Below are 16441 nucleotides of genomic sequence, written 5' to 3'. Positions count from 1 at the left end.
TCATTTGATGCGATTTCAATTTTTCCTTTCTCTTTGGTGCATAAAGAAGATCTGTAAAGTTGCAAAGACTAGAGTCTCAAATCTAAAGAGATATTCTTTATCAAAGTTAAGACTCTGCTATGCCCCCCTAAAACATATTCATACACGTGTAAAACATGTTCAAACTCATCTCTACATCATGATGTGGAAATATTTGCGTAATGCCACCTAAATGTTCACACAAAGAAAGAAGGCGTGGTTTCTGTAACTGCAGTTAGTGTTGAAGCAGTCATGTCAGCGAGATGCTGTGTGTATCTAGACGAAAGCAAAAGCACTTTATTTGGCTTTCTGAAAGTAGATGCATTTAGCTACTACAATCTGGCACTTCTGAATCAGCTACTGTAAGTATGTTTTGTTATAAGTTGAAGTGTTTGCTATTGAATGTTCAAATGCGGAGTTTTGCACATCGTGTGTTTGTGTGTGTGTGTGTGAGAGAGAGAGAGAGAGAGAGAGAGAGAGAGAGAGAGAGAGAGAGCGAGATGGTCACACAGTGGAGTCAGCTGTCCTAACCGTCCGTTTGATTGTGTAATGCAAACACATATGAGCTTCATCACTGTGTCTGTCACACCACTCTGTTCCTCTTTCGGCTTGAACTGATGGTAAAACTAAGGACATTATAAATTGTCTTTACATTTATTTTGAAAGATGAAGCTCGTGATTATGGAAACGGGTGTTACACGACTGCTTGTGGTTTTCAGCCAATCACAATGCACTGGGTCAGTTGGCCAATCAGAGCAGACTGCGCTTGTGGGAAGGAGGGACTTTGTAGAAAATGACAAGTTTGAGAGAGGCTGGCCTAAAGGACCTACAATAATGTACAGTATTTGAAATATACTGAATGAAAAATATTTTGAACATTACAGAATGTCAACATATTAAATTACACAAAATACACAAAAAAGCATCATATGACCCCTTTAAATGCTTAGTGAGGGGGCAAATAACACAGCAGCCTTTATGGTTACAGAACCATAGATTAGAGAAAAAAACGAATTAACAAAAGAAAATTACTTTTGTACATTGTTAGATGCTAGTTTTATGATGCTTTGACATGACATGGCATGTGTAGAAATTTATGTCAGCCAAGATTTTAAAAAGATTTTAAAAGAGCTTTAAAAGTATTATGTATAAGCTAACATTTGGTCACACAAGTGCTACGCCATCATTTCAGAAGTGACAGAAATGTCAAATTCAATCATTTGTATGTAGGCCCATTTATGTTTTTGTACTATGAATTTTTTCTTATCTCTTTGAATTTGCTATAAGAAATCATATACACTGCTGGACAATAATCAATTATTTGTAATCTATATATTTTTTTCTAATGGCAATTTTATGATTGTTTTATATACTACAATACTCAATACCACAATTATTTAAATTTTCTGCACCAAATTGTAAAACATTTACTTTATACTTTCTGTTCTATAATAAATTATATGTCAATTAACACTGCATCATTCAGAAATGTTTTTTTTTGTGTTATTGTTTTAAAGTTTCATCAGTTCATTCTGCTTTTCATTCAGCTTAGCTGCAGATATAGATGCCTTTCTCCACATTAGGCATTTCCTGATACACCTTAAGCACGAGATCAGTTCTCTTTCAGTGCAAAACATCTTTATCTCATTTTCATAAAGTAAAATGCTATAGTATGTAACTTTTCCTCTCCATTAGCAAATAATGATTCTGAAAGAAAACGCGCCTGATGTCTGTTTGCTAGCAACGACACTACCTTCATGCATCTGACTCTCAGATAAATCTTAAGCTCTTATTTCAGGGTTGTTGTTAATGCTGTGGTTATTTTAACAGTTTGCTTTCGTCTATTGTTTGTGAACAATGTGAACTGTTCTTTTTGCCTCAAAATGACTTGGTCTAAATTCTAAAGACAAGGCCTTAAATATTTTCAGCAATCAAAACAACTTACTTAGCTTAGAAACATAATGATAAGTCTTCGGGTGTAGGCTACTCTACCTTAATTCAGTGGATATATGGACATAATTTCGTACATATTTAGAAGTACTCTTAAATGCAGAGTTAAATAGGCATTTGTTATTGCATATAATCATTTAAATATCATGCCAGGTTATGATATAAACTCAAATACTTATTTGGCCACAATTTTGATTATTCCGGTACCAGAAAATGTTCTCTGCTATTAGCACGGATATGAGGTAATGTGTATATACAGGTTATGACCATTTGATCCTAATAAAGCAGCCGCAGATGTGTAGAAACTGGGGCGGTACAGCTTTAACATGCTGTGCGCGCTCCCGCAGACCGCAATCATTTACAGCATGACACAGAAAATGCTGAAAACATGTAAAGTGGTTATGGGGGTGCGTTTCAGACTTTTGAAATCGCTTGTGAGCATGCACTCGCTCTTTGCTTTCACTTTCGAAACTGCTCAAGAGGTTCAGAGGGGAGGGAAGTAGGACCACAGGCGCCCTGACTCATAGCACTATATATGTAACATCTTCTGTAAAGATGTAAACAACTGAGACCACAGCAGGATTCACATTGACTCACAAAATTACCTGCAAATGTATCAGGTAAAATCAGCGAATCACATATCCACACAACTGCTAATTGAACTGTGTAGCATTTTATGACATTATAAACGTACACTAGAACAGATAAAACTAAAACAAGCTCCACGCTAATCTAAAACCAAATCTTAATTTAAAAAAAAAATCACCAAAAATGTACAGCAACTAATTCTGTGATATGCCTCAGTGGATGCTTTGCTTTATATCTGGACATATACGGAACTCTCCCTTCTGCTCAATTCAATCTGCTGGTCTGATTTAACATGAGTCTGATGGTAATGTTTCGTCTCTTCTGTCCTGATCAGTTCACTTCTTGTTGATCTGATGTCATAAACCAGCACAGCAACTGTAGCCACGCCCACCAAAGCAGAGAGAACCAATCGGATCGCTGCTTCAGTGAAACTACAACAGTGGATGTTGTCTGAAAAACAGAAAAACTCTGAATCAGGATTGTGCATTTAAGTCTCTTTTAAACAAATGTACAGTGCCAGTTCGTGGGTTATTATAAGGAGTTTAAGCATCTACTGGAAAGGCAAGGGGTGCATATTTGATTGTCTGCATGCACACTTTCCTTGCTTAGTCAAATAACAACTACTATGGATGTAGAATATAAAGCAATTCTAAACTGTTTTTATTCACTCCTCAAAATGTGTGTGATTATGAAATTTATTCTCCATGATCATTGACTAATGTTTTTAAATCAGCACTGCCCCACCACCCCAACCTCCCCATGGCTCCCAGACACCAGATTCACTTCTGTATCACTCTGTTCTCTATTCCTGTAAACTCTAGGAAATAAATAAATAAAGCAAGCAAATGCACCGCCAATAACCGTAAAGCATAAATCCCAAGGAATGCATGAGCTGTTCATACATATACCTTGAATGCAATGTAATTTCACTTTGGATAAAGCACCTGCCAAATGCATAAAAACACGTTTTAATTGGTGTATGGAGTCCCTTATAGGCAAATCACTAGAAGAAATATGAATAATATGTACTGCACCAATGCAATAAATATGTGTTGGGTTTTGACTTCAACCAGGCCAATAAACTAACAGTAGATTTCAGAGTGAAAAACTAAAATCAGACTGATTTACTTGAACACATCTGACAGAATTCTGCTGTATAAATAAAAGGGAATATCATCAGTCGTGTACCTGAACTCGGCTGATGCGGTTCTGTAGAGTTGTTATTCTCGGTTTGATTGACAGTTGATTTGTTCACCACAGAGCTGGATGTCACAGGATGTAGGCTTGATGAACTTTCTGATGATGTAGAATTTCGTGGAGTCTCTGGTAATGGCAGATGATACTGTTACATTAGTCTCACCACACACACTTCTGATCTTTATTTACAAAAAATATTTTTTTAAAAGCAAATAAAGCAGCCAATATCATAAAATGTGAGGAATGTGAGGAATATTGAAAATAATAGAAAGGAAACATATACACATTTTAAAGTGCCAAATATATAATTCAAATGAAGGTTAGTGTAAATTAAACCATAATGTTTTCTACTCACCATAGACTGTAAGATTAAAACTCATGTATATGGTTTCATCGCCGACAATTATGAGTTCATAAAGTCCAGAGTGTGTGGTTCTGGTGTTTGTGATGGTCAGAGATCCAATCAGATCCAGTTTCAGTCTGTCTCTGAATCTTCCATCGGCACTATCATAGATTGAGATGGTTTGTGTAAGCCTGTTCAATTCAGCTATTCTTGTGCTTCCAAACATCCACTGTATCAACAAATATTTCTGTGCTTCAGAAACATCAGTGTGTAGAGTGACAGAATCTCCCCCCATCATTGATATTGTCCTCACTGCATCGGTCACATCTAGAAAGAAAACAGAAACATATTTTGTCACAGACTAAAGGTCTGTTCACACCAAGAACAATAACTATGAAGATAACCATAAAAATAACTATATAACATACAATGATAAAATGAAGGCTGATCAGTATAATTAAAACAGAACCTTTAATAATACATTTTTTTTGTAAAATACAGACAAATTGAGGCTTTGAGGCAAACATAGCAAATTAAATCAATCCATGGACAACATCATGGAACCACCAGGGATTTAGCCCCAATCTAGACTACATCCCTATGTACAATAAATATCATTTATACAAGCTCTGTGCTGTTGAAGATTTACAAGATTGTAGTTTCTCATAAATGGACACAGACTTTCTTTTTGAGTGTCACGTGATAGCACTCTGAGGATCTGCTGATTTAATCGTAGCCTATTCAGCTGAATAAGTTAGTTTCGAAATAAATTGACCTCAATATCAAAATGTTATCAGAGGCATTTAACTTATTTAAGATGGTTTATAACTATTGTATATTTCTAGATTAATTCCTAGAAAAAATTACTCACCACACTCTAAAACTAATAAATATAATTACCCTACTTCTGTAAAGAAATGTCTGAGAAAATTCCCTTACGAAAATGAACCATGGATTTACTACCAATAATTATAATAACAAAATCATGTTGATTGTTGTAATGTTGTTATTCTGTGATTACATATAATCAATATGCAAAAAAAAAAGGGTTTATTATAATACAAACATGCTTAATTTTTGTATGCAGTAAATAACGAGCTTACAAAAATAGAATAAGACATAAAAATTTAATCATAACTTACCAACCAGACGACACAGGCACAAACAGAACAAAACAAAAGAGTTAACCATATTCCCTGGCCGTTTGTCAAGCACTAACGCTGTAAATATCAGAAAATGACCCGAGTTTTGTCTCTGCATGACGTCATGCATGAGGGCACGCTAGTAGGCGTTCCCGCTGCAGGTTGCCTAGTAACGTTTATGAGTGACAGAAGAGGATGTCATGTCAGGTTGTTGACACTTCTTATTTCTTTCTCTTTTTTTTTTTTTTTTTTTTTAATTGTCAGTTACCATGAGTCAAAATAGCAGAATAGATATCTGGAATTGAAACTTTTACTACTCAAATCTGCGGGGCTGTTTACACAACACCATCTTCAACTAAAACAATTCATGTGTTTTGTCCTTTTCATTTACATGACAAAAACATTCTGGAGCCCTGAAAATGCAAACTTCTGAAAATGGCTCTCAAAATGCAAGCTTTTGAAAATGATACTAACCCCATCCATAACACTTGAAGAAATTATGAATAATGAAGTTCTGCCTAAAATTAATTCATGTTTGTTAACGGTATGATTCTATATTCTTGAACTGCTATTTGTGAAATGAACATTATTGGACACATTCACTTCTGATAACAGAATACTCTTTTGCAATGTAGACAAATAAAGTATTTAATTTAATATGTATTGCATGTTCAGACTATCCACCTTATTTACACCATGATGCTTTGTGTGAATTAGATGTAAACAATCAGTGAAAGGCTTGCTCTATTAATGCAATACATGTTTATTTATTTATTTGTAACTGGGTACAATATGATGAAATGATTCTACTTAATTCAACCACTGAACACTGAAATTTAATAGTGTAAGAGCAAAACAAGGTACTTTTAACAAACCATGAATAACCCCATACACTGTAAAAACTAAAGATGCTTCAGATATCTTTTTGAGTACTCTATGAACTAAAAAAATTATTTTAAGTGCCTCGAAGCTCTTTTTCTCATTATAGGGTTCCTAGATGTGTAACTATTCGTGTTCTATTCAGAAGGGCTCATCCCTATGCACTTGTGCATTATCTTTAGTGAAGTTTGAGCATCATCCATATGTAGATGTAGATGTTTTTAGTAAAATAAATGTTTTCTTATTATTCCAGAGGTAACAGAGTAAATGAAATGGATCAACTGCAGTGAAACCATTAAATGAGGATGTGAATGAAGTGAAAGAGCAGCAAGTGACAACTTCAGTTTAATAAGACACACCCACCAGTGTCAATCACTGTGACATCATCAACAGTTGAGCTCTACAGCATAGAATGTACTTTTAAGAAACTGACCCATGTGCTGTTGAGCTGTTAAAACGGTTTTAGTTGTGGTCATAAACAATGTTTATGAAACTCTTTTATAATTCACTCTTTCCTCAGCAGTTTTATTTAAGTTGCTATCCACAGCTAGCATGACCCCCAAGAATATTTGAATATATCAAAAGAAAGAACAAAGGCACTGTTTTCAAACAATAACAACAAAACATTTATCCCCTTTTCTTTTTTAATCAACCCCTGAAATGTTGGCAAATTCCAAACAAACAAAACAACTTTTCAAAGCCAAATCTGAGACATCACAGTCTTCAAAAGGCTTTTTGCATCAAAAAATCAACACCTCCGCAGCTTGCACTGTTATAGCCTACCTCCATGTTTTTTGTTAAGGGGTTTCAATTTACATTCTTCAACTTAATTTTCTCTTTTATAATTGTTAATTTTTGTGTTTGTTGTCGTTTTCTGTATTTCTATTTTTGTCTCATACCAATAAAGTTGCATTTGGTCAATGTAGGCTAAGCAGCAGATGGCGCTAATGCACTATTATAGATAGCGATCGTGTGTGTCTGTGTGTGTGGTTGCTGCCTGTCGCCATAGGAACTTCATACAGTCTTTCAGATGTTGGAAAAATTAAACTTAGAGCTTCCCTTTTCGTAGTATTAAGTAAGCATTAATAGCTTAATAACCCCTCTTTGCTGGCCTTTAGTGGGTAGCTGTTGTTCACAAACGACGCTGTCAATCGGGTGAGTGTGGTTCAGTATTACTATCCATCGAAATCATATTTCGTTGGAATCTCCAATATGACGAGCACTTTACATGTATTTCTGTTTTTATTTCTAATGTGCGGTAAGTGTGATATATGTTTATTCTTTAACACTTTCAATTTCACTTTGAGCACTTAATATTGATGTTCTCTTATTCCTTAAAATCCAGTTAGCCTACAATTTCTCCTGTCCTTCTCCACTTTTGTAATAGCTCATTTTTCTCCTTGTTTCAAGACTGTTGGGTGCTTTTTAAAACGTAAATTACCTTTCCCAAGAACTCGTTTAATTTAAACTAGCAGTTTAAAATCTGCGTCCTGACGTAAAACCAGTTAAAATGAATCTGCGACATCGGACTTCGATTGCTTGATAGGACTATTACAATGCCTTAACACTGAGCTTGGGTGGTAAATTATTGACTGAAGACTTTTAAACATTTTAAGAATATTTATGCATTAGATAATTTCATGCATTCCCCCGGATTCGAACCCACGCCTTTGGCTTTGTTGGTGCCAGTTTTTTATTTTATTATTAATTTATTTTATTTTTATGGATTAGTTCATAATAGTTCACAATGCTAATGCAGTTTTCTTAAAGGCCAAAATTCTGAAACATTTTAATGAATACAGTTTTTTCGGAAACTGTTCGACTATGATAACTGGTGGGTAGGCCCTTGGTTGAAATCCAAAATCAGTGGTGAAATCAAGAAAAAACAATCAATTCCAAAAAATCATACATTTTCACATTTTAATATTTCCCTTTTTTGCATAAATGTGTCTGCTAAATAAACATAAAATGTAGATTGTTGTTAGATTCTAAATCAACTTACATAATTTCTCATTATTTTGTCAATGCTGTTCTGAATAAGACTATTCCTAGTTACTATAGGTCTGTTTCTGTTTGTTCCTCCGGTGTGTATGTTGCTGATGAAGTAAAGTCAGTATTGGTGATGGAGGGAGATTCTGTCACTCTAAACCCTGATCTTAATCAAACACAGGGATTTACAATGATACAGTGGTGTTTTGGAGATATCAGCCCAGTCATTGCTGAAATCTATGCAAATGCGACGTCATATCCCAATGATGAGAGATTCAGAGACAGACACTGCAGCTGAACCAGACTGGATCTCTTTCCATCAAGAACACGAGAACCACAGACTCTGGACTTTATAAACTAGAGGTCCACTGCAACAGTGGAGCCTCATATATGACATTCAGTGTTACTGTCTATGGTGATGACATTTATTACTTGAGTAATTTAGATATTTTAGGTTGTTGTTCTTAAACTGAGATTTAAAGTGCAACAAGCTAGTATTTTATGATGTTATGTGCAACGTATTTCCACAATCTCAAAGTCATGCTGTTGTTGGGATTGGGCCACATGTGATCACTTTAATATATATAACCAAGTAGATGCAATTGGCAACTTACTCCAGGGTCTAAATAATTATTAGTTGGCATATAGGCCTACTAGTGTGTTACCGGTTTATTCACTCGCAGTCACACTAATAACTGTCTTTCATTATCATTACAGCTGCAGGTCTGTCTCCAGGTGCTAAAGCAGGGATAGTAGTTGTTGTTCTGCTGGTGTTTGCAGCTGCAGCTATTGATATGATGTGTTATCGCTGCCTTTTCTCTGATCTGAAGAAGTGTGAGTAGCTGATACAACAGGAGAACATTTAGTTTAAGTGTATAATGATGAAATACTGTGGTCATCACCATTCTATGTATGATTGTCAGTGTTACTTACATGTTCATCTGCAAACTCGTGTATGATACTTATTTCTCTATGTGCTGCTGTGACATATGAAGTAAATACACTTCCAGTTATGGAAGGAGAAACTGTCATTCTAAAGCCTGATATCAAAGTCAAGAGAGATGATGAGATCCTGTGGAAGTTTGGACCTCAAAGGGTTTCTATCGCTGAAATCAGAGAAGAGGCCAAAGAGATATCTGAGTTTGCTGATGGGATGTTCAAAGACAGACTGACGCTGGATCTCTGACCATCACAAACACCAGAACCACAGACTCTGGAGTTTATGAACTACAGATGAAATGCAGCGGCGGGGTTTCAGTAGAGATATTCTGTCTTAATGTCTGCGGTTATGGTCAGTTCTAGTCTTCATCCATAGTCTTTCTTCTACAGTTAATTCAGTTTAAACGTCTTAACTAGAGACTCTTTGTGGATACTGTAATTCCAGTCTTTGGAAATGTAAGATTAAAGATTCAAAATCTCCCTTTGAAATACATTGCAACATAAATGTGTGTTTACATGAGTCAGGACAAAGGAGAGACACTTGAAGCAGTGTAAAGAATCGCTTTACATATTTTCTATGTAGCTTAAATTTTAACACCTTTCTCATTCTCTGTGCTGCTGTCACAGTTGAAGAGGAGACTCAATTTGTGATGGATGGAAGGTATATTACTCTCAGATGTTTTAATAAAGAAATACAGAAAAATGAGCTTATTGTGTGGCTGTTTGGAGATCAAGAGGCTCTCATTGCTCAAATGATGGGAGGATCCAGAAAGACCTTTGATGGTCCTGATGGGAGATTCAGAAGCAGGCCGAAGCTGGACAGAAGGACTGGAGATTTGACCATCAGGCGCATGAAATGTGAACATACTGGACATTATAAACTACAGATCAGCTGCAGCAGCAAAGGAACCTATTACAAGACATTCAAAGTTGTTACAAATGGTGAGTAACTGTCTCTCAGTTTATCATTTGAAGGTCTTTGTGAAGAGTGATCATGTGATGCTTTTAGAATCAGTTTGTATCTGTGAATTTAAAGAATGTTTATGCAATTCATTTTAATTAATAAAAAATACCATATAAAGTGTTTTCTGAAAAATGTAACAAAAGAGTTTATGCTTAACAAGAACAAATATCCGTCAATGGGTTATGACACGTTTTCTATGGATTAAGATTTCTTGTTTTAATCATAAACTCACTTCATTGATCAGTTTCTTATACAAAGATTTCTTATGTCAATATGTTTAACTAAATTTATCTTGATTTAACTTCCTTAACTCTGCTTACAGGTTTCATTAAAAATATCTGAATTTGTGATTCGAAGATGAACCAATTAGTTAAAATGATAATATATGGTATAATTTATGCTACAGTTGAAAACGTACAATAGTAGACTTGAGATGCTGATTTAGGCCAGTGAGGATCTGAGCAGTTGAAGTAGACATCATTGTGCCTGAATGGTTTAATACTCACTTAAACTGGCTTAAAACGTGTGCGGAGTATACACTTCAATGATGACAGCACTGCAGTATATCGTGTCTATTGTCACTGCCAGTGTGTCAAGTTTTATATCGGAGTAGCTTGAGTATTTTGTTCTCCGGGTATGTTTGGTCCCAAGACTGTGTCAGTGATGGAGGGTGAATATTTAGGTCTTTACTCTGAAACTCACATACAAAGAGGTGAGCAGGTGCAGTGGAGCTGTGAAGGTAAAACTCTTGCAACTGGGATGAATGGAGACTTTAAAAAGACTTCATACGGTGATGATGAGAGATTCAGAGACAGACTGGAGCTGGACCATCTAACAGGAGATCTCATCTTCAGAAACGCTAGAACTAGTGACACTGGAGTCTATCAACTACAGATCAGCAGCATCAAGAAAAGAAACATAAATAGTGAATACACTCTTACAGTCCTTGGTAATAAAATCAAGCCTTTCAATATCATAATACGTACTTGACCTTTAGATCTTCTTTCTGTTTAATATGCAGTTGTCTGTGTTTCTGGTGGATTCCACAGGAAACAGAGTGAATGAATCAGAGACTGCAGAGATACCTTTGCTGAGTAAAGAGGATGTGGATGGAGTGAATGAGCAGCTCATGATGAGTGCAGTTTGATGAGATAAGACACGCCCACCAGGGTGAATCACTCTGACATCATCAACATTTGAACTCATCTCAGAACACAGTTCCGCTGTTCTGTCATCATTTATTCACAATCCCGTTGCCCCAAACCTGCATGACTCTTTGTTCGTTGTATAACTTGTCTTCTTTTGAGTTCACTTCAGTCTATGTGACTCTTATTGTAGAAATTAACCGACTTCTTAATATCCGTTCAGTATTTTGACTTTTCATTTCATTTAAATGGAAAACTTTCTACTTTTTTCTGCTATATTAAATAATTATACTTAAAAATAAGAAGTTTCCTGGTCACAGTCCCGGCTAGTGACAGGGCCTTTCTGTGTGGAGTTTGAGTGTTCAGTCTAATCATATGAAGGAAAGGTCAGTCAGAGACACTAAATGTGCATAGGTGTAAATGTGAATGTGCTTGTGAGTGTGTGTGTGTGTGTTAGCCTTGTGAAGTACTAGCTATCCATCCAGGACGTTTCTCTCACATGTGCACGCTGGGATTGAGGATAAGCCATTTGGAAAATGAATGGATAGATCTTTTAAAGTGATTTATATCCATACTGAAGTACTTGACTGATGAACTTGCCTTATTGGACTTATACCAAAAAGCCCATTTTTAGGACACCACATTGTGTTGTGCCAATGGTTTTTCATTTCTGTTTGCATTATTCTTGTTTGTTAGTAATTTAAATAAATGTTCACATAAAGATAACTGATCTGTAAGTGTCTACATGATTTGTCTACGTATTAAATACTGTCTTCTAGTGGACAAACACTGATTCTTTTATTGACTGATGACATTGTAAAATATGTTGTGGTTTTTCCATGTTCACTCACTAGTTGGCGCTCCAGCAGAGTCTTTAGAAGAGACTCTAAAAAGAATGACCCTGAAGTTTAACAAAGACTCTGACACATAGATTGAAAGAGAACATGTAGATGGGTCATTGAAATGACAGACAATATGGTGTATACAATGCAAGTCTCTTACAGCTCATTCCAATCACTACAGATATGTTGTATTTATGCTATGTAGGCTACAGTAGGCTTCAGATAACTTTATCAAACAAGTGAAAACCATTAACATATATGTTTTAGAAGTACAGTTATTTGAGAAATCTTTCTTTGGAAATGATTTTTGCTTGTAGCTTAAATAATAAAACCCACCTTTCTTTACAAACCACGGCTGTGTTCAAAATGGCCTAAATGTTTTCGGAGTGCACTACAAAGGGAGCGCAGTTTTGATAATCACGCTTAAATCATCCTCGTTAAAATTGAACTATTCAAAAATAACTGTATATTACGTAAGAAGAACTTTAAGCTTTCCAAATCTGTCAAAGTGGATGGTGAAGTCGTCAAAAGGCATAGGGCATAACTCCAGCGGTGACGAGCTCTGCTTCTAACCACAGGTGGTGAGGCGCAGTTCAACCACACATGTTTTCAACGCAGCTTGCTAATGTTCGTTGGATCTGTGGTTTCAGGCAACACAGACTCTTAACTTGTGGACATAGTTGATTCACAATGTTTTTAGGAAATGCACCACAGAAGAGAAGAGAAGAGAGAAAACAATGCACACTGTATTTTAAAAGCACATTGTTATTGGGAGGAATCCATGAATCAGTCTCTGGAAATAAAGGATTTCAATCACCATCATGATAGACATTTAAATTCATTTAATCAGAGTTCAGTGAGCTGCTATAATAGATCCGTCAGTATTTCCTGATCAGATATAGACTGCTGAATAATATACTGAGATTTTCACAGGAGCTTCTAGTGATGATGACCTCGGCAAATCTAAATTGAAATCGAAAGGCAGTGATCAGTGATCACATTAATCATAAAATAATGTAGGATTCCTTTATTTATATACAGATTATGGATATACTGAATAGTTAATGTACATCTCCAAAATGTGTTTGCACATATCAGGCCTTGTGACATTTAACTTCACAATAAACACAGCTGTTCGATATTTTATGTTAATAATACGTAATATGATTATATAAAGCAGGTCTGAAAAACAAACTTTGCAAAGCGGTGGTCCGTTTCTGCTCTGGGTTTCACACTTCATCTCTCTCTCATGTTCACATGCAAGCTTAGCCACCTGTGGCAGCTGAGAGCTTCAGTTTAGTCTGACAATGTTAACAAGTTAACCAATGTTTGTTCTTGCAGAAGCACAGTAAACCACAGCGTGTTTAAGGCGAAGGTGTCTCAGTGCTTGGAGTTCTTCTCTCAGCTGCTCTCAGTTGATCGCTTCTACTATATTTTCACAAAAATGCATGTTTTGTTTAGCATATTTTGATTTTGTAATTCAGATCAGATTGTTGTATTAAACTCATCTGTGGTTGTTTCACAAGTTTCACAATTTACTGATTCAGCTGACGCCGGTAGTACTGCTGAGTGTGGTTTGTGTGACCTCAATCAACAACACTGAGTCTGATTTTAACAGCTGATACTTGATCAGGCCAAACATCTGTTAATCATGGGCTTCATCTGCAATGAATGCAACTATGGGTAAAAATAGTCATGATTAGGGATAAAGACCAAATTAAGAGCAGAATGGAATGTAAACTGGTGGGACAAAAGTTCACACATTTAGTTTTGTGATCATGTGGCTGTCATCAGTTTTTTTTCTTCTCAGCTTTTCATTTCACACTCAGCGTTGCTGACTTGAACCGTTTAACAGGGTGTTTTCAGCAGTAACACCTGCAGCCAAGATGAGGTTAATGTTAAGTTGTTATGTTATGATGTTAAGTTTTTTTGCACTACAATCATTATATCTGCACTATTTGTTTATGTCACTGGTTTGCATCTGTCCTGCTTTATTTATCTTTGTTTTGTTTTTTTATTACCTTATTTGTATAGTTATATTTTATATTTAATCTGCATTGTTATGCTCTACTGTTAGTGTTATCTGTATGCACCAAGGGTCTGAGACTAACAGAATTTCAATTCTCTGTATGTACTTTATATGTGCTGTACATGTGTAAGAATTGACAATAAAGCAGACTTTGACTTTGACTTTGACTATTATTGACACCTTTTAAGGCATTTTAAAGATGTAAATATAAATTCATATATTTATAAAGGCCTGGTAGTGTCTCTATTATATATTTTCCAGATAAAATTTTTTGATAATTGAATACATCAAAGATAATACAAAATCCACAAGCAATTTTGATTTCTATTATAAAAAAGCAGTGGATGTTTTTGCCAGTGGGATATTGTGTATAGATCTGCTGTTTTGATTTGTTGTATTAGTCTTGTTTAATTGTCATGTGACACATATTCTAAAATATTTTTTATTTAATTTCATTATTCACACAGCAAACTTGACAGTGCAAAACTAAACATGGATTCATTTGTTCCAAATGCTTTAGTATAATCTTTAAATTCTTTGGCCACATGCTTGACCTTTGCAGACATCACAATATATACAGCTCCACTAATGTCAGGATTGTACACTAGAGACATACTGTAGATGAGTGCCCAGAGAGTCGCAGAACTCAGGAGATATCGGGGCTCGTAGGGAATTTCAGATCACAGATATTGTCACAGGCATTCTGGAGACAGGAGAACAAAGACACACAGGTTAGCTCCTCAAAAGGTAAGTATACTTTACTTCTGGCGATCTTCCGAAGTCGAGGTGAGCTGGAGACAAGATCGTGAGGTCGATTCCAGGTCGAGGCTTGACGGTGAAGTGGTTCATAGGTGAGTGCTTTATAGTGTCACGATGAAGGTGACCAGATGCGGGCTATTAGTACTCTGGGAAGTGTGAGCGTTGTGAATTGGTTGGGCCCGGGTCTGCCTGGTCCCTGACACTACCCCCCCCCCCCCCCTCCAGGGTCCGCGCCAGTGGACCTTACTCTCCGGCGTCGTGGGGGTCTGCCTCGGGGTCGTGGAGCGGGTTTCTCTGGAGGCTGGGCGTGAAACCCTGTGAACAGACTTGAGTCGAGAATATCTTGGCGAGGCACCCAACACCTCTCTTCTGGGCCATAATCCTCCTAGTCTAGCAAGTACTCTAACCGCCCCCCACGACGCCGGGATTCCAGGATCTCCTTCACTGTGTAGATGGGTTCAGCATCGATGGGCGGCAATGGGGGGTCGTTGTCAGGGACCGGGACTGCAGAGGGAACAGAAACAGGTAAGTGATGGGGTTTCAACAAGGAGACCTGAAAGGTAGGGTTTATCCGGTACTGAGCAGGAAGTTGGAGACCGTAGGTGATGGGGTTAATCTGTCGTTCTATTGGGAATGGTCCTATGTACTTCGGGCTTAACTTCCTACAGGGTTGTTGTAACTGGATGTCCCGTGTGGATAGCCATACCAGTTGGCCAGGCTGGTAGGTAGGGGTTTGCTTACGATGAGCATCCGCGAAGCGTTTACAGCCTGTTGAAGGTGGTGGTGTGCCTGGTTCCAGACTCTCTTGCTTTTACGGAACCAGGTGTTCACTGCGAGAACATCAGACAGCTCTCCAGACCATGGAAACAGGGGAGGTTGATAACCAAGAATGCATTGTAACACAGTTATGTTGCTAGATGTTTGTCAGAAGGAATTTTGGGCATATTCGGCTTGGAACCGGGGCGGTAGGATATTTGAAAGTGGAACCGTGTAAATAATAGGGCCCACCTAGCCTGGCAAGGGTTGAGTCTTTTCACTTCTTTTAGGTACTGGAGTTTCTTGTTATCCGTGAGTACAAGAAAAGGCTGCCGGGCTCCCTCCAACCAGTGGCTCCATTCTTCAAGGGCAAGTTTTACCGGATGTAGTTCTCAATTGCCAATGTCATAGTTTCTCTCGGCTGGTGATAGTTTCTTCGAGAAAAAGGCATGTTCTGAGTACTGGGATAAGATGGCTCCCACTCCCGTTGTAGAGGCGTCCACTTCCACAATAAACTTATTCTCAGGATCTGGGAGCTGTAGCAAAGGGACCTTTGTGAATGCGGTCTTCAGTGCCTGGAAGGCCTGTTCTGCTTCTGGAGTCCATTGGAGTGTTTTTGATTTACCCTTGAGTAGAGATGTCAATGGGGTGGTAATCATACTGTACTGATCAATAAACCGACGATAAAAGTTTGCGAAGCCCAGGAACCTCTGGAGTTCTTTAACTGACTTGGGAATAGGCCAGGAAGTGATTGCTTCTGTCTTACGGTCATCCATCTTTACCCCATCTTGCACTGATGTGGTAGCCTAGGAATTCAACGGAGGTCTGGTGAAAGATGCATTTCTCTGCTTTTACAAACAACGAGAACTCTCGGAGTCGATGGAGCACTTGGGTGACGTGA

At 37.2% G+C, this 16441-nt stretch overlaps 2 protein-coding genes across 2 annotated transcripts; one reads left to right on the top strand and one right to left on the bottom strand.

Moving 5' to 3' along the window:
- Window positions 1-2726: 2726 nt before the first annotated feature.
- LOC132131744 (uncharacterized) lies at window positions 2727-4415 on the bottom strand. Its single transcript, XM_059543838.1, has 3 exons — window positions 4109-4415; window positions 3745-3879; window positions 2727-3006 (listed from the first exon to the last, which is right to left on the bottom strand). The coding sequence occupies exons 1-3, from the start codon at window positions 4392-4394 to the stop codon at window positions 2786-2788; spliced, it is 642 nt and encodes a 213-aa protein (XP_059399821.1). The 5' UTR covers window positions 4395-4415; the 3' UTR covers window positions 2727-2785.
- Window positions 4416-7095: 2680 nt separating this feature from the next.
- LOC132131742 (uncharacterized) lies at window positions 7096-11312 on the top strand. The gene is made up of 7 exons (XM_059543836.1): window positions 7096-7375; window positions 8179-8521; window positions 8824-8940; window positions 9102-9397; window positions 9673-9991; window positions 10720-10958; window positions 11059-11312. Exons 4-7 carry the CDS (start codon window positions 9340-9342, stop codon window positions 11154-11156), a joined length of 714 nt encoding a protein of 237 aa, XP_059399819.1. The 5' UTR covers window positions 7096-7375; window positions 8179-8521; window positions 8824-8940; window positions 9102-9339; the 3' UTR covers window positions 11157-11312.
- Window positions 11313-16441: the final 5129 nt, after the last annotated feature.

The sequence above is a fragment of the Carassius carassius genome, chromosome 48, assembly GCF_963082965.1.
Source record: "Carassius carassius chromosome 48, fCarCar2.1, whole genome shotgun sequence".
NCBI lineage: Eukaryota > Metazoa > Chordata > Actinopteri > Cypriniformes > Cyprinidae > Carassius > Carassius carassius.
Note: the sequence above shows the minus strand (reverse complement) of the source record. Positions and strands in the feature narration are given on the sequence as shown.